The sequence below is a fragment of the Chanos chanos genome, chromosome 12, assembly GCF_902362185.1.
Source record: "Chanos chanos chromosome 12, fChaCha1.1, whole genome shotgun sequence".
Lineage (NCBI taxonomy): Eukaryota > Metazoa > Chordata > Actinopteri > Gonorynchiformes > Chanidae > Chanos > Chanos chanos.
Window position 1 is genome coordinate 6,356,412 of NC_044506.1, and position 18,109 is coordinate 6,374,520.

Consider the following 18,109-nt stretch of genomic DNA (forward strand, 5'->3'; position numbering starts at 1 on the left):
TATGTGTTTGTACATGTGTACATGCGTTTGTGGTTGACTGTATCTAAGAGAGAGGGCTAGTATGTGTGACTGTCTGTGTATGTACATGTGTGAGAACGATGAGGTGTGTGTGTGTGTGTGTGTGTGTGTGGTATCTGGTCGACTGCGGCGCACCTGTTTCTTCACTCTCACATCCTCTGACACTTTTTACCAGCCCAGTGATCCTGAGGTCAAAAACAGAAACTGAACGAAAACAAACTCCCAGTCATTTACTCCCAGTAGACCCAGCACCTCCAGTCTTAACCTCGTTGTGGTGCGTTTTCTCTCACACTTCAAAGCAAACATGCAGCAAACATGCAGCGTCCAGTAAGTCATGATTTTTTTTATTATCATTTATTTAGCCTCGATACATTGCTGATTTATTCATATTTCCTATTCGTTGAAAGTGGAACAGTTCTTGTGAGAGCTTGTGTACTTCAGTGTTGTATCTGTTCACGTAAAACTTTGTAGCACTGTCTTTTTGAGTTTGTAGCATGAGAAAAAATTTTATGGGTAAAAACAACAACAACAACATTCCCTTCTATCAGGCTGTCACTGTGTCAACAGCTGACTGGGACAGGTCGTTTTTTTTTGTTTGTTTTTTTATTGGCTAGATTGAAATGCGTGGAACAGGTGTATAAAAACCCTGAGGTCACGGAGTCTGACCTGCTCATTTCAGACTGTGCGTAAGGAGTGAGTCATTCCAGCAAGACTGAGACGACCAGAGTCCAGAGAGAGAGAGAGAGAGAGAGGAAAAAACCAAAAACAAAACAAGCTCTTATTTGTAGCATACTGTGTTTGTACCTTCTCAGGGTTACACCCATGTAAAGCCATTAAGTGTTGGGGTCATTTTTTTTAATTTTTTTTTATTTTTATTTTTATTTTTTATTTTGGTCTATGTAAACCCTTCTCTGACAGACTTAAATGGACCGGACCAAAGGACCAACTGTCCACCCTGTTTTTTTGTGAAGGTCAGCATGTTGGAATGTGCTTATTATTCTTGAAATACATATTTTGGGAGTCAGGAGGGCTGATCTGGGTCACAGATGACGTCCGTGTCGTCTTTGACTTCACCTCAAATAACAGAGAGAGAAGGAGCTAGACTAAGCACTCAGAATGACTTACGGAAATAGCAGGATTTGTATCACAACCTCCATTACTGCCATCTGTATCATAGACTCTTAAACTGGAGGCCCAGGTTGTTGCCTGTGCCCTTCTGTTGCCTTGTGCTGGGACTCCTGGCTATCTCTTAAAGAGCGGGTTTGCATTTTTATTTCTTTTTTTTTTTCCAAAAAAAAAAAAATCTTTCTTTCTTTCTTAAAAACAGCCCTGATGTTGGGGATTTAATATGGGATCTGGCTGTAAGAGAACAGATTCTATTGTTATCATTAGCTGAAAAGAATGAGAGAGAGACCATGCCACATTTAGGCTCTGTCTCATATACTTATTGTGTGATGTCACGGATTCAGTCAAAGTTCCCAGATAACTGAACGTTTATTCCTAATACTAAACGAATCTGGGTTGTTTCAGGAGTTCAACCCCCCCGGGAAATACGTTTCAAGGAAACAATTCAACTTGAGACGCACAAAGAAGTTCAGCTGATTGCTTGATTGCAAAGCGACTGCAGTAACACCTCCAAGCCTTCAGGGGTTGCTGTGGAGGCACGTTTGGGCCAGAGTTGGATATGCCCTTTTTGGGGACTGGTGTACCCACACTCCTCCATACACACAGATACAGGGCTGCTTTGCCATTGGTCAGTGCTGGACTGGTTATTAAAAATCAAGTGTCTGAAATGCACCTGTCCTACAGGGGATGTGCTAAGTCCTATCGATTCAGTGGCATTTTGCCCTGGCCTTTTAAAGACAGATTAAATTGATTAATTAAATTAGTCCAGAAGGGCTCTCTGATTTCAAGTTTCCTCTTTATGGCTCTTTGACATGAAAAACTAACTCTTCAAGTTAGTTTTAAATCATTTTAGATTTTATTTTTTCACAACAACATTGAAATGGCCTCTCTCTCGTGCTTACAAACCAACATTTAGCCTTTTTTCCCCCTTTCTTTTTCTGGTCCTCCACATTGAAAAGCGTCAAAATTCTGCTATGCCGTTAGCTGTAACGTGCGGTTAGTATCGGCGATTTGTTTGCATTTCTGTTTCTAGCTAGATGGATTCGCACGAGTGTTTCTCTTACGTGTGTGACTGTGGGCATCTCGCCACATACACGTGGCAGACATTCAGCGCAGGTCACTGTTGATGGGGTTCCATCAGGAAGGTCAAAGGTCAGCTTACGTAAGCCGTAATTAGATGAAGTCAAGGTGACAAAATGCAGAGTGGGTTTTTGCCTGTCCCTCTCATGCAGAGAGACATGTGACGTTTAAACAGAGCTGTCGACGCGTCATGAAAATTCACATGTATGTATACTGATGTTACACAATTAGAGGAATCTGGTATGTTCAAGATTCCAATGTACTCTCCCTTTATGGGATGTGTGGATTTTGGAGAAGAGAGTGAAAGTTCCTGGGGTGCAACTACAAATTTTGGAAGGGGGCGGGGGGGGCGTTTTCAGATGCTTTGCCACATCAGGAATTGCCCCACTCACAGACACAACAGGTTATAACCCACCACGTCAACGCAGGCTTGTTTGTCGCCGTGGAATCGGAGCCAGCGGTGTTGCGCAATGCTGTCTCCATAGTGATGAGATGTTCTGTTACCGTGACCGCCGTGAACTCTTCCTTTCAGAACATCACACCCTAGTGTCAAGTAGTAGCATACACACACACACACACACACACACTCACACACGCACAGACTCATGCTTGGAGTGGTTTTGTTGAATGTAGCTTGACATACTGGAGCTCACTCAGATGGGTCTTGTGCACATGCCGAAGAGGGCGAAAGAGGAGGATCAGAAGTCAGTATTGTCCCCTTAGGAATGTTCCTACCCATTTTTCTATTGGGCAAGTTTGCCTTTTGACTCAGCGTTTTAAAAATTATTGGATAGCTTTGACATCTGGCTCAAGTTAACCAGCCAGCTGAAAAATCCTGGTTTATAGTTTACCCCCTGGTTTTGTGCGTGTGTGTGTGTGTTTGGAGACTGTATAAGAGATGTTGTGCTGCTTTACTCGCTGATATGTGTGCAGACTTTGTGTGTGTATGATTGTGTGTTTTGGTGTATGTACTGTATATGTGAATGACTTGTCATCGTAACCATTGCTAACTCCAGCATTGGCCCATACTCTTCTCACTGGGAATCTCCATTGCCTTCAAAGACTCTCTGCTACTGTTCAGTGGAAAGTGTGCTGGAACTGAGCTTACATACACACAAAAACACACACACACACACACTCACCCCATCCTCGTTGCCAGCTAGCACGTGAAGAAGAGTTTCTCTTCTCTGATTTAATTTCTGTTTTGACGTTTCTTGGCATGGGTGATACCCAGCACCCATAGTGGTGTCACACACTCCAGAATTCTGTGGGTGTTACTTTTGATATTCCTCCTGATAAACAGAGTCATCTCTCCCGCTTCACCCCCCCCCCCCCCCCCAAATCAAATTCCATGATGCTATTTTTCCAGATGAGGTAGCCCAGAGAATCCATGATTTAATTACGATTTTTTCCATCCCTCCCGACAGCATTCGCTCTCCCAAAATTTCACTGAGAAGTTCAAAACAACCCCCCCCCCCCTCCAAATACACACACGGGCACGCGCTTCCCTCCAACTGCTCAGTCACACACCCCTACACATACCCTCCCCCCACCCCCCCTGGCTGTTATCTCATCCCCGGTGACTGGTTTCAGCCGGGACCAGAGGCCATAGAAAGCAGCTGCTGCGGTTGGGAGGGTGTGTGTGTGTGGGGGGGGGGGGGGTATTTTTAGCCCGCAGGTGGTCCTGCCCAGAGGCCCAGGTTCACTCTCATCGCCAAAACCGTGTATTTGTGAGGACCCGCGGGTTAAAACTGGCCCTCGCCCTTGTCGAGTCCAAACCAGTCAGGTCCACTCACCGGGTCTGTGCAGCGCGTGAGGAGGAGTAATGGAGAATCCTGTCAATGTCAGAGGGAGAGGAATTTATGCCTCTACAGCCACTGTGTGTATGATTAAATCAAAACCAAAACAAAATAAACCAAAACAGCCCATCAGGCAGCCACGCATTAGCGCCGTCGTGTAAAAAAAAAAAAAGGAACAACAACAAAAAAATCATGTGTTTGTTTGTTTGTTTTGTTTCTGATTTAAAATGGCAGCGGGTTGGGAAGGGTTCTTAAAACAGTTTGTTTTAGAAGCAGGCATGAGAAATCAGAAACACAGTTTCGACAACAGTACAGGCACTATGATGGTTCACATGAACATCGAATAATAGCACTAGTACCAGCGCCATTTATAGTACCAGCGCCATTTATAGTACCAGCGCCGTGGCTGCATCAAAATCGCTTTGTTAGTCGTCGGAAGTAGTGTTTTTAATACTGCACGACACAGAGCGATAAAACGCACATGCAGCCTTTTTCTGCAGTAATGAAAAAGACACATTTTGGCCCGAGACATGAAGCGTCTGATAATCTTTCTAAGGAAGCGCGTGAGTATTTGTAGAGTGTCTTAATTTGTTTTCAGTCTGACAGTTCCCATAATGTCTCCACTAGGGTTGAAGGACTGAAACAGTGTATACGGTAAAGGGAACGAGAAACAGAACTGGTCTTTGTGACGCACAAGTACAAGACCATTAGAGTTTTGGATGTGTGTGGGATGCCCATGAATCTGACAAACTGTCATTTAAAAACAAGAACGTGACAGAGTTGGATACCTCTTTGTAAAAACCAGTGAAGAAGAATGAAAGAACAGACTCGTCATTTTAGCTCCACTAGAGTTAGAGTTTCTGCTTATGCAAACGGTGTTGTTGTCGTAAGGAGAAAGGTAAAGTTGATGCTCTGAAATGTGTGGGAGAGGTCTGATGTATGTATGAAAAATACTACCAGGGAAGTGGGAGATGAGATGGTGGTAAGGGAAAATATTTTAGTTGTGCATTGCTGTCAGTAAAATGTGACTGATATTTGCATACCTTGTCATCACAAAAGGGAAAAAAAAAAGTTTAAATAAGACTCAAACACTGAAATGGAACTTAGGTGTAGGAGAGAGAGAGAGAGAGGGGGAGGGGGGGTGCATCTAGTATAAATTTGAAACCATAGAGTCATGCTCAGATGAACTGTCACTCACATTCACATAATCACCCACATTAACACTGACCTTAACGCTGAGGTAAATGCGTCTCAAAGCAGGTCACTGTCATAAACCTCGGCAGGCAGGCAGGAGAGGCGGCCTTTTTGCATGATCACGGGACCCAGGCCTGTGAAAATAGCAACGCGCTCTTTTGGATCCAACTGCTTGCCGCATCAGACAACTGCGAAGTTAAAGGCAGTGGATCCAACGCTGGTGCTGGCAAAAAAAAAAAAAGAGGGGGGGGTGTGTGTACATCCCTGGAAAGGGTTCCCAAACGTGAGTCGGGGGTCACGTGTAGCGGGGGGCCAAGCTGTGACCACGCAGGTGCCCCCCCCCGGTTCTAGTTTCAGTTCAGTACCCTGTAAATATGAAGGTTCAGAGTGAAATTTGGAAATGTGAAATGCGTAAAGGCCTAGCCAACCATGCCTGGCACTTAACGCTGCTCTCAGCAGCCTCATGGCATTTACTTCTAACCCAGCACCACTGTGCCACGACACACCCCCATTACAACCCCCCCCCCCCCCCCAACTGCCTAATTAATGCTCTATGCTCCGAATTAAAATACACACACAGGCCCACCCTCTCTCTCGTCCTGTCATTCTTTCTTTCTTTCTCACTCACTGTTGTGTCTCACCCCCCTTATTTCTCTTTGTGATTTCTCTCTTCCACTTTTGTACTTTTCTTTCCTTCTTTCTCTCTCTCTCACTCTCTATGCTCTAGGTTTGTCTGGCGTTTTATTTTTAAGCGCTGTCATGCAGAGGTCCCAGATGCCCGCAGCTGCTCTTAAAATTGTCAGCAAAAATATTCCCCCCCCCCCCCCCACCCCACCAATCTTGTGGGAAAAATGCTCGGGTAATTGTTCTATAGAGGAAGACCACCAGTGGCTGTTGCGTAATTCTCTTGCCTCTTGGCTCTCTGCTTGGCTCGTCTTTAAGTCATCACTGCTTGATTGTTTCGCTGCGTGAAGAATGATGTTTGTGATGTTTCTGAGTCTCTTGTGCATTAGATACACATCACCTACCTCGGAAGTATTATTTCATTCACAGTATCCTGATTACACCCAATATTCCAGAGGTTTGAGCGCTGATTTGATTTAGAATAGAGAGACAGAATCACTGTCTTTTGCGTTTGTGTATTTAGATTGGAGAAAGAAGCCTTCCATCTCAGGCATTGCTATAGCTACTCCTAACCTAACAGAGAATTCTCCACAGAATCAGCGTGATGGTCTCAGATTGTGCACTGACAACACCGCTCTGAGCCACCCAATTAGTCTCGCGCTGTTCTGGATCAGCAGGTACGATTCCCGAGGGACAGGTATTCCTTCGAGCACACCGTGGTGCGATTTGCGTCTTTTTGTTTGTACCTTTAACTGCTCAACAACCTCATTACATCCTCATTACTCTACGCCGCTGTACATCTGCACATTTTTTTTTTGTCAATTCAAGCATGTTTAGCGATGTTCGATTAATGTGACTAGCCCCCTCAGACGTACTCCATTGACGTACGAAAGTAGGGTCAGGGGGAGAGAAGGCGTACTGAAGCTCTTAGAAGTTGCTGATTCGCATGTTAACCGTTTGCGAATCCACCGGAGCGAGGATGAACAAGATGAACAAACTGTCCTTTTTGGCGGTCGTTTAAAAACCCCTTGGCCTCTCTAAGGCTGAGTTAGTGTGTTTTCCCTACGGACCTTATTAAATGCCTTGCCCGTTGGCGTGCCAGCACCCGTCCCCAGTAGTAGCCTACCCAACCTATCGATTTCGTGTTTAGTGTTATTGACAACTATTCGAAGAAAAAGCGATGCCATGGTAAGGTGTAAACTGTTTTGGGACACACTGTGGCACACATACCTGTTAGCAAAGCCCTCGGGTGCTTTGACAGTGAGTGTTTTGAAAACTACGCCGTTTCCATCACCGTAGTGAGATGTCCGGTCGAACTTTGAACAGGACAGATTTCAATGTTTTGGGGGTTCAGTTTTCATTTGAAAACAGAGCTCAACTCTCAACACTCCTCCTGTTTTGAATCTTGAAAGCAATTACCGGTATTAACCTGAAAGATTAACATTATAACAGTCCTAATTCCAGTTCCCGACAAACCGTTTTATCCCTGTTTTTGGAACCCGCTACTCCCTAGATGTGTAATAAAGGAAACGAATCAAATGAATCACAATCAACCATAGAGTCTAAGCCAAAAAGTTCTCTGCGATTCAACTGCGATTTTAAAAACGGAGCCTGTGGCTCCAAACTAATCGGCAAACTGATTGGATGGTGGTGGTTGTTCTACGTGGACAGTCGGTTTTGACAAGTCTGAGGGAGCGCTCGTGAGTTTGTCCGTAGTTGACAAAAGCTGAAGTAACCGCGACTTACTGGATAATTGTCTTGAGACTGTCGGTTTTGCGGTGACGCTTGTTTTCTGTCCCCGTATCCCCCTCCCCTCTCGTATGACGAACGTTATTTCCCCGCCGGGGCACAAAGTTACTGGAGCTAGTCCAGAGATATTACTGGGAGACGGTGCCTGGTGATTTTCATGCAGCCACGTCTGCTCTACTCGTCCGCGTGCTGCCACTCGTGTTCGGTCGCTGTTCGGTGTCCACACATAACCGACTTGACGTGACGGTTGTGTTGGTTTTTTTATTTTTTATATATTTATTTTTTTAAATCCTACATGGTTCGGTTTCTTTTTTTCATTCTGTTTTGTCGGTTTGACGCTTGCCTTAAAATATTACAGCCTTGCGGGGGGATTTAAAAAAAAGGTCTCGTGCACTGCGCTGGTCCACATAAACACGAGAGGTGAGCACGTGAATGTTTTATCTCTACCACATGTTAGTCTACAGCGAGTTGTCATTGTTGAGCTGGCCCATTCTAGTATGTAGCGAAAGATAATTTTACACACAATTAGACATTTTGAGGAGATGCAGTCAGAATTGGTTTTGTGGATTTAGGGCTTATTCTTATTGTGAACGACTGTAAAGAAGTATGACAGAATGCAGAGCCTACACAGCATGTCAGGGACATTTGGGTCTCTCTCTCTCTCTCTCTCTCTCTCTCTCTCTCTCTCTCTCTCTCTCTCTCTCTCTCTCTCTCCGGGTTTATTGCCTTTTATTCCGTACTGAAATAAATTGTGGAGAGACGCTTGCCATACTCTGTGCATTAACAGCTCTCATCAAACACCATGTCCTCTCATAGTTTCCCTTTTTGTAACACAAGGCTATCCGCGTTTTAGGTTCTTGACCAATTTACTTAATTGTGCGCAATGTGAAGCTAGTACACAAACGCGGGAACCGCCGTGGTAACCGTAGCATTTTTAAGACGTTTGTGAAGCAGAGGTGAGCTGGACAGCATGTCCACAGGGCATAAGCTTAGACATTTTTCTAACACCTCAAAAACAGAGAGGGAATTAATACTTGGTGAAGTAAACTCAATTTTGAATCTCTGTATGTGGCCTCCTGTGGTGTGTTTTGAAGTGTGAGGCACTGTTGGAATTGCGCAACATCTTAAGCCTGTGGTTGTATGTATGTGTGTGTGTGTGTGGGGGGGGGGGGGGGGGGGAATTATAACAACCCTGCTTTTCAAACTCAGACACTGTTTTGTTCAGTTGAATTTACCCCCCCCCACCTTCCTTCTGTCTCTGTTTCTCCCTCCCTTCCACAGACCCAAAGCTGAACTGTTCGATGGCGTTTTCACAGGGGAGTGTTGAATACTGCCACGCTCAACATACAACAAGAGTTTGATCCAGTAGAGAGAGGGAGAGAGAGAGAGGGAGAAAGAGCCTGCAGTTGTGCACATAGACCAGCACTGATCTTCAAATGCACTGAGCCTGTGTTACCCCGAAGCCTCCTGGGCATAAGCAGCCAAATCCTCTCCGCTCTCCTAAATGGGGTGACTTGGCCTCGCTGGCCTGAAGAGAGCCCACACAGAAAAGGCTGGCTGGAGAAGATACCGCAGGGACCTCTAAGATCTTGTTTTTTGGGGGGTTTTTTTTGCTGTAGTTTTTCTTTCTCTCTCTCTCTTTTTTTTCCTACTTCTTCTTCTTCTTCTTCTTCGAGGAGAAGGAGCGAGAGACTCCCTGTTTTTTGTTTGGAACTGAGACACCAGAGTTTGTCCAAAAAAGTGTGTCGTTTTGTCCAGACAGAGGACTGTAGTCTTTGGAGAGAAGTCTTTTGGCGGAGTGTTGGACGCTGCAACTCGTCAGTATGGCTCGTATGAACCGACCAGCTCCGGTGGAGGTCTGCTACAAGAACATGCGTTTTCTCATCACACACAACCCCACCAACTCCACCCTCAGCAGCTTCATAGAAGTGAGTTCATCCACTCATTCTTTTTTTTTTTCTCTCTCTCTCTGCCCACTCTGTCTTACCACCATTCTGCCTCTCTTTCTGTCTTTTGTCTTTTTCTTTTCTTTTCTTTTCTTTGTAGCTCTCTCTCTTTCTGTCTTTGTTACCCATCTCCTTGTTTCTGTCTCTCTCTCTTTCCTCTTATCTACATCAATATCTGTCTTTCTCTCCCAGCCTCTCTTCACGCCCCCCCCCCCCCCCCCCATCAGAGTCACATTTTGACAGCACCCCCTCCTCTCCTTGCTCTATCTTGAGAAAGCTGTAGCGTCACATACACACACACACACAGCCCCCTCGTTCTTATCACTCCGGGGAAGAGTGCACGTGGGGGCCAGAGGAGAACCGGCCGTACCATCGCATCCACAGAAAGGCCCCGTTTCCATGGTGACCCTCTCACATGTCGGGGCCGGGGGAGAGGGAGGCGCTGATTGGGTTGTCGGGGGTAACCGGTTGCCCCCTCTGCTTCGGGTCCTGAGCGTCCATGTGTGAAACACGTGTACTCGATGACGAGAGTGCGCGGTAACACACGAACACGCACATGCACGCATAACTCTTAGCTCACACAACTCACACTGTTCTGACTTAACTCCATTCTCACCTCCTGCTCTTCTTAAACTGTGTCTGCTATTTGATGTCAGTTCTTCAGAATTGGTCTGTTGGTCTCTGTCTCGTCTTTCTGGCCTGTAGTTTTCAAATCAGTGCAATATGCACACACATGATGGTATTGATGCATCTCGCTCTCTCTCTCTCTCTCTCTCTCTCTCTCTCTCTCTCTCTCTCTTACTCTCTCTTTCTCTATCTCTCTCGCTCTCTCTCTCTCTCACTCTCTCTCTCAGGACCTGAAGAAGTATGGTGCCACGACAGTGGTGCGTGTGTGTGAGGTGACATACGACAAGGCTCCTCTGGAGAAAGATGGCATTACAGTCGTGGTGAGTGTGTGTGTGTGTGTGTGTGTGTGTGTTTCACACCTGCGGGCGCAAACAGATAAAGAGGCGTGCAGACAGGGAAAGAGGGAGAAAGACGTGTTGTGACCGCAGAGAGGGTACGGTGTTCTCAAAAATCCCTCTGTTTATAATCTCAGTTCTCTGCAGATCCCCTCATACACCCACTCCATCCAGGTTCTGTAAGGACACACACACACACACACACACACACACACACCATCCTGGTGATTTAGAGTGGAGAGTCTGTGCGGCTCCTCCAAGCTGTTACACGTGTTTCTTATTACAGTCGTCAACGTTTTACGGTTGCCATGGAAGCTGCAGAGCCTGCTCTCTTTCTCTCTTCTCTTTCGTTCTCTCTCTCTCTCTCTCTCTCTCTCTCTCTCTCTCTCTCTCTCGTGCTCTCTCTGTGTGGCCTCCACTTTTTTCTCTCACTCTCGCCCGTCTTTTTTTTCTCTCGCTCTCTTTCTCATTTCTTTTCTTTGACTTGTCTATACAGTGTGCTGGGGAGAAATAAAAAAGGTGAGAGAGAAAGAGAGAGAGAGAGAAAAAGTGAGAAAGAGAGAGAGAGAGAAGGTAGGCTGTTGCGTAAGGCCAGAGTCAATGTCTTGTATTCACCTGAAGTTTCTTGGTTTTGCACAACGCACATTGAGAGCGCAATAGCTGAGGTTAAAAGCAAACACACACACACACACACACACACACACACTGCTCCCACAGACATTGGACACAGTCTACCAAACATTGTTTGAATGCGAAATATACGTCATATTTCATTAAATATTAACTTGATTTAGTCATGCTAAATAGCCTTTTCCTGAAGCAACATTTTAAATAAATTGAATCAACAGTCCTGTAACAGGTGCAGTTCGTCTGTGCGTTTGTTGCCTGGTTTATGAAAATCCTCAAGCGCACAAAGGTCAGAGGTCAGTCCCAGATTGCTTTTTTAGCCTGAATGATGATTTTTTTGTGTGTGTGTGTGTTGGGCTTTGTGCTGTCGTGGGATATGGCATCACAGAGAAGTGGTAAACACTTGGAGCGGTGAGCAGGTGATGAGCCCTGCAGACCCCTGAGACCAGCCCAGCTGCAGGTCACTTTAGTGGCTTTACACACAGCAGAAAGGCTTTCCGTTTGTCTGTATGTGTGTGAGAGAGGGAGAGAATTTGTGTGTGTGATTGGGGAGAACACAATATGCAATGTGTATAAGACAGACGGTCTGTTTTCCCTCTCCCAAAACACATACACATAGGTGTATAAGGAGGAGAAAGAGACTTACTGTACCATGCAAAAAAGAATTTGTCTGTGTGTGAGTGGTGCTGGAGAGGGAAAAATACAGACAAACAGTGCAGTACCTGGAACAAGGGTGTGTGTGTGTGTTTGTGTGTGTGTGTGTTTGGTGCATGAAGCAGGCCCATATCTATTGTGTGTGTGTTTTATTTTTGAAGCAGGCCTGCTCTTTCTTTCTGTGTGTGTGTGTGTGTGTGTGTGAAGAAGAAGATAAGCTCTGTATGTAATCTTGCACATGCTCTGTAAGTCTCCAATCCCATAGTTGGCCAGGGCTGTTTGCTGTTACTGTCCATCCCTCCTTGTCTACACAGAGAATACCCTGGACGTCCACATGTTTGTCCATCAACAGTCAGAGTGAGGGAGCAGAAATAAAGTGGCCTCCCCGAACACACACACACACACACACAAATGTGTTTCTCAGTCCAGACCTCTGTGAAGGGGGCGGAGTCTGTGTGTTTATGGGAAATGACTGACACCTGCTGTTGCTTATTGACGTGCCTCTCTGTGTGTGATCATGGTTTTTTTTTTTTTTTTTGAGGGGAGGGGTAGCAGTGTGACCTGCGTTGGTTTGGTCCCTCTGGACTGTAATCTAAATGCTGTTTTCTCACTGGCTCAGCTGTGCCTTTTAATCAGGTCCTGTTTCTGTTCTATGCGTCATATGTGTGTGTGTGTGTGTGTGTGTGTGTGTCTGCCTGCCTGCCTGTGTCGTGGTTTTCGTCCATATCACATCTCTTGGCACGAGTAAACGTTGTACGTGTGGGTTTGGGCAGCGCAGAATTTTCCAGAATTCCCGCAAAGAGGTGCCGTGACTCAACCTCTCACCTCGAGGTCACTGGAATGAGGACACACACACACGTTCCACTCGCCCACCCTGTGCCCAGTCACACACACACGCTCTTATGACTGTCACCATAACACACCCTGTGCCCCATTCTGTTGTTCTGTCCCCCCCCCCCCCCGGCTCTAATTTTAGAGGGAAGTTTCTAGAACAGGAAATCTCTGTGTGGTGTATGCACAGTGCCCTTCCAGAATGTTGGTTGTGTCGTTCACAGATTTAACTTTACAAAAACAAAAGCTGATCGCGAGGCCTCGGCCAGAGCGGCCTTGGCCCCCTTCGCTTGCATAAGCTGAAGGAACAAGAGTGAAGTATTCAACCTCGTAGTTCTCCTGCGAAGGGGAACTGTCAGACAGCGATCAGCTGATGGAATGGAAGCGTCAAACTGTCTCCATGGTAACAAAGCCACTAACTGCTGGTCAGTTTGGCCAGAGACCGGGGTGGTGGGTGAATTATATGGTCTGTGTAGTAGACAGTTTGTTTGTCACCAACTGGAGGCTCATCTCTCTTTCTTTCTCTCTCTCTCTCTCTCTCTCCTTCTCCCAGGACTGGCCGTTTGACGATGGAGCTCCTCCACCCTCCAAGGTGGTGGAGGACTGGCTGAACCTGTTAAGGAGTCGCTTTATGGAAGATCCAGGCTGCTGTGTGGCCGTGCACTGCGTGGCAGGACTGGGCAGGTCAGGGAGCACACGCGTACACACACACACACACACACACACACACATCTATAACGGAGCACTGGCAGCTGGTGTCCGTCTCGTGATGCTAACCCGTACAGATATCCAAGATATTCCAGATATTTCAAACAGCTTTCATGGATATTAGTAGCTGACTGATGTTCCTCTCCAAAAATCTCATGTCGGCGCCTCGTAACTCTGCCAGTCGGATGTTCACATCAGAAGGTTGCGGGGTTAGACCAAAGACTTCTCACCCAAAATGACAGAACCCTTCTCCCAGAGACCTGACACTTGTCCTAGATGTGGTAAAGGATATAAAGTGATGTCGCCCGGTCTAGAGACAGTCTTGAAACTGAGGCTTCGTGACAAAGAGCTATTCTGGAATCTGATTGGCTGTTGATAAAGCCATTCGGGTATCTGATTGGCTGTTGTCATGGTAACATCACAGCGAGAGACATTTAAACGCACATGAAGCCAGCTGAAGGGGAGAAATCTTTCTTTCCAAGCTGTCAAAAGTTGGGCCTTAAGACATTGGGTTGAACCTGAAAAAAAAAAAAAAAAGCTAAACTCAGGGGAAACTTCCATTTTTCGTTTTTTCCTGTGTTAGAAATAAATCCTTTGTGCAGTGGGAGTCTTAGGGATGAGGTGCATGGATACTTGGGATGTGTGTTACCGTGGAGACGGAGCATAGAACGCAAGGAAAGTACCCAGTTTGCCGTCATGCTCGGCTGGCACAACTGCCTGACTGCCTCGCGTTCCGTCTGGTTCAGAACGGAACAGAATTGAGAGTCCCAGAATTCCGTCAGCTGGTGCTGAAACGTAGTCTTGGCGGGGACACGGCCGGCGTGTGCCAGGGTTGTAAACAAACAGTCATTTTTTTCTTTGGAGTTCAGAAAAAAAACATCGTCGAAACGACGGGCGTGGCAGCGGATGGAGAAGACAATAGTAAGAATCTCCAGGAAGATGAGCGGTTACCCTGATCACTAAAGCCCGCATTGATTCAGGTGGAACTGAACGTTCTGTGGGCTCCAGAGCAGGGTTCCATCTGGCTGCTCTGTGACATCACTGCCCTCTCGATTCTGTTCCCTTTTGATGACTAAAGCCACTCCGTCTCCGGAGGGTTTGCTCGGTGCCCACTCAGATTCGCAGTGCTAAACCCAGTTCCCCTGCACACGCTGTACAGCCAAAGTCAACAGTTGCCTGAGACGTGCACACACTCAACGCTCTAACCCCCCCCCCCCCTTGTATTCTGATAGACAAGATGAGTCGCGTACACAGACTAAACAGGGTGGATTTTTCCTGTCCCTCTCATGCATGTGTTTTCTCTCTGACCCTTCTCTCTCTCTCTCTCTCTCTCTCTCTCTTTCAGCTGGATGGGGGGGTGGGGTGGTGGGAGGTCTGGCTCTCCTCCCTTGGGGGAGGTGGGGGGGGGCGGTGATACAGTCTAATTGAATCTGCTGTTCCTTGCTGGACTGTATTTCTGTCAAAGCTGGGTCCTGTCGCTTGGCTGGGGGGGGGGGGGGGGGCTGGAATTCACTTAGGACGTACAGATATAGGCCTTTCCGTCTACGGCTTCACTCCCACTGGTGCTTTTGGCCGAAGAAAACCACGTCAATTTCACCTCTCCCAGAAGGCAAGCTGGGCTTTTTAAGCCACACCACAAAAAACGTCATCCGTTTAGACAAAAGGAAAAAAAAAAAAAAGAAAGAAAGAAAGGAAGAAAAAAAAAGAAGAAACAGAGCAGAAAAGAAACTAAGAGCCAGACTTCTTAAGGACAGTATCTACCCAAAAAAAAAAAAAAAGGCCAAACCTCATTAATCCAGAATGTTCAGTAATTAACTATGCATGATTTTTAAGCCACGTGAAAAAAAAATTGAAGCCCCCCCCCCAAGATGAACTGTTGATTCTTGCTGTTTACCACACAAAATGCCCAGAATGGAGAAAACAACAGCGCAAAAGGACGTCTGTAAAGAAAAAAAAAACAGTGACGTGAGGAGGGGGTGGACTGCCCGAGCCTTTTCTTTTTCTTTTTTTTTTTCGTTTTTGGGGCGGTGAAACCCCATCTCTGACGCACTTCAGCCCTGTCCCCCGGGAACGGGCTCCGACTCTTGAAAGAGTGCCAATGTTTTCTTGGCTGGCGTATTTATTTTCATATAATTCACATGGCAAAGCACTCTCTCTCTCTCTTTCAGCACTTTTTGCTCCTTTTGCTGTAAAGAAGAACTCGGGATTTTTAGCTCATCATTTTGCTGTGTTGTTTTTGGATGTTGTTTTTTTTTTTCACGGCAGAATCGCTGTCTTCTCTGCTCTTGAGGAACACCTTCTCCAGACGCTCCCCAGACCGCACTCCGCACTGCGATCTCTAAGAACCGAAGGGTTTTTCCAAGAATTCTCACAATCTGAGCGGTTTCTAAGAATTCTGAGAATGCTCCATTTTTGCAGCCCTAGCTGTATAAAGTTGAGTTGATCACAAGCAAAAGAGCCTGTGATAAACGACCAATCAAACACCGGGTCACGACCTCATTCCATCACCTTATTAGGCAGCAGACGTAAGTCTAACATTCTGTAGATTAATCAGAGGAGCTGAAAGACTCCCACAGGCTCCAATTCTGGGGATTTGGTCTGTTTTCAGTGGCTGTGTGATCGGTGCTGTTTTTCTTTATATGCCTCAGAAGAGCTTTTTTTGTGTGTGTGTGTGTTTATATGTGTCGGTGGGAGGGGGTTCTGTTACAAAACTGCAAACACGCGCGCACACACACACACACACATACATGCACACGTACACACACACATTGTTTCTCAAAGACTGTTTTGCTGTTTGCAGGGCTCCGGTGTTGGTGGCTTTGGCTCTGATCGAGAGTGGGATGAAGTATGAAGACGCCATTCAGTTTATCAGACAGTATGTGCCTCCACGTTTTCTCTCTCTGTCGCTAACTCGCAAACCACACGGGACAGGTGCTCTTTATGTCGCTTATGCCAGCTCCTCTCGTCGCATACGCGCAGCCGAACAGTCTGGGATTAAACCTCATTCTGAGCTCTTGAAGAGAGGGGAAGTTTACCCTTCCGGACGCGCGTGGGGCCCACTTTGCTAATTGCCTGCTTCCAACTGTAGTGTTGACGCATTTTTCTTTGTGCATTTTTTGTGGCGAGCCAATGCTTCTTCTTCGATTTGTTCTCGTTGTGAGATGGAGTGGACATAATTTGTGTATTTAGAAAAATAGCTTTCTTTTCATGCTTAAAGATCAGTATAGCTGTTGATGCATTCTGTCTCATGAGAAAGCGCATGAAAACAGCACCAGCGTGATTAAATATGACTATGTGCTGACATGGAAGGACTCTGCGTTTTCACCCATTCGACAAAAGTGTTTTTTTTAGGAGTTTTTTTTTTTCTGTCAAAATTATCTGTTGTAATGCTAAGCATGCTTTATTGCTATCCTTTATTTCTATGGTGCCTTCAAATGCAAAGATGATGGTTACGATGAGCCTGTATATTAGAAAGAGTAAACTGACCTTTACATTATGGTTTCCTCCTCTATATAATAGGTAACGTGATGACACTGAATATTTCTAAAGTAGTTATTTCAGTCTTGTTTATACATTGGTTGTGTATAAGACTGAAGACTCTGACGCTGTACAGCCTGTAGATTTAAGATTTCAGTTACTTCATCTGAGTCTTTTTTACACAAAGTTGAAAGGCTTTACAATGATGTCATAATTAATAGCTACATTTTAGTGTGATGAAATGGTGTGGTGATGTCATAGTGGTGTCTTGATTTAATCATTTTAACTGTAGTGTTATGTCATAATTTGTTTTGTTTTTTTTTTTTGTTTTTTTTTTTTGCTTTTTAGGAAGCGTAGAGGGGCTATTAACAGTAAGCAGCTGACCTACCTGGAGAAATACAGGCCCAAACAGAGACTGCGTTACAAACATCCACACATTTTCAAGAACAAATGTTGCATCATGTGACTGAGTCGCCGTGCAACACCTGTGATACCGGACCTGAACCAACGTGACGACAGAAGAAAGGCAACCACCTCCGATGCACTTTGCTGACCCGACAAACAGAACGTGAACAGACCCGGGTCTGGTTGAAAACCCCCAATGGTGCCTATAGACTGCTCCAACTCCCTCTAGGAAAGCAAGCAAACACTGCCATCCACCCCAACCCCCTTACAAGAATTTAGAGTTTGCACCCCCCCCCACCCCCCACCTAGAGTTTGGAGGCCACGTCTAAAAAGTCCTGGGCCAAGCAGGTCAATGAGATGCACCAAAGTTAAACCTCTTGTCACTGACGACCCCCACCCCCCCACACACCCATGCGGTGCTTCAGGGTCAACAACAGCATCTCTGATGTATACTCCCAAGCCCCTATCACCCACCCCCGGCAAAAAAAAAAGAACAAAAAAAAAAAAAGACAGTCATGCCTCAAATGATTGTGGTAGGCTGAGAGCCAGCTGTGTAATGCCAATGTGAATCATGGGAAATGTTGTTTTTGGATTTTTTTTTTTTTTTTTCCTGTGCCTGCTTTGTGTCTGCCAGGAGACTGTGGACTGATTAAAGTTAGCCATAGTTTTCTCAGCCTACTGTTACAACAGAGCTTTGTTTCTGATGTTTACTGTTAAACTAATGTTTTTTTTTCTCTCTCTCATGATGCTTTAATATTTGTTTTTTTGTTGTTGTTTTTTTTTGTGAGCAAAACACAGTGAAGTTTGAAGTTAAAGAAACTTGGCTTTAAAGAGCGCATTGCATGAAGGAATGAAATTTCATCAGACAAATGTCCTGCTATTGCCAGAGGTCAGATAGTGAGGGTCAAGG

At 45.7% G+C, this 18,109-nt stretch overlaps 1 protein-coding gene across 3 annotated transcripts; it reads left to right on the top strand.

Moving 5' to 3' along the window:
• Window positions 1–9,361: 9,361 nt before the first annotated feature.
• On the top strand, window positions 9,362–17,342 carry LOC115825268 (protein tyrosine phosphatase type IVA 3-like). 3 transcript variants are annotated; one of them, XM_030789104.1, is made up of 5 exons: window positions 9,362–9,517; window positions 10,390–10,482; window positions 13,163–13,293; window positions 16,118–16,192; window positions 17,143–17,342. In XM_030789104.1, the coding sequence occupies exons 1-5, from the start codon at window positions 9,413–9,415 to the stop codon at window positions 17,258–17,260; spliced, it is 522 nt and encodes a 173-aa protein (XP_030644964.1). In that variant the 5' UTR covers window positions 9,362–9,412; the 3' UTR covers window positions 17,261–17,342. The 3 variants fall into 3 exon arrangements, with proteins under 3 accessions (XP_030644964.1, XP_030644962.1, XP_030644963.1); XM_030789102.1 differs by lacking the exon at window positions 16,118–16,192 and having other exon boundaries at window positions 9,375–9,517; XM_030789103.1 differs by lacking the exon at window positions 10,390–10,482 and having other exon boundaries at window positions 9,375–9,517.
• The last annotated feature ends 767 nt before the right edge of the window (window positions 17,343–18,109 follow it).

Coding starts and splice junctions, on each gene's coding strand:
- LOC115825268 (XM_030789104.1), top strand. CDS start 9,413: ATGGCTCGTATGAACCGACCAGCTCCGGTGGAGGTCTGCTACAAGAAC. Junction 10,483..13,162: donor AAGATGGCATTACAGTCGTG/GTGAGTGTGTGT, acceptor TCCTTCTCCCAG/GACTGGCCGTTTGACGATGG. Junction 16,193..17,142: donor GCCATTCAGTTTATCAGACA/GTATGTGCCTCC, acceptor TTTGCTTTTTAG/GAAGCGTAGAGGGGCTATTA.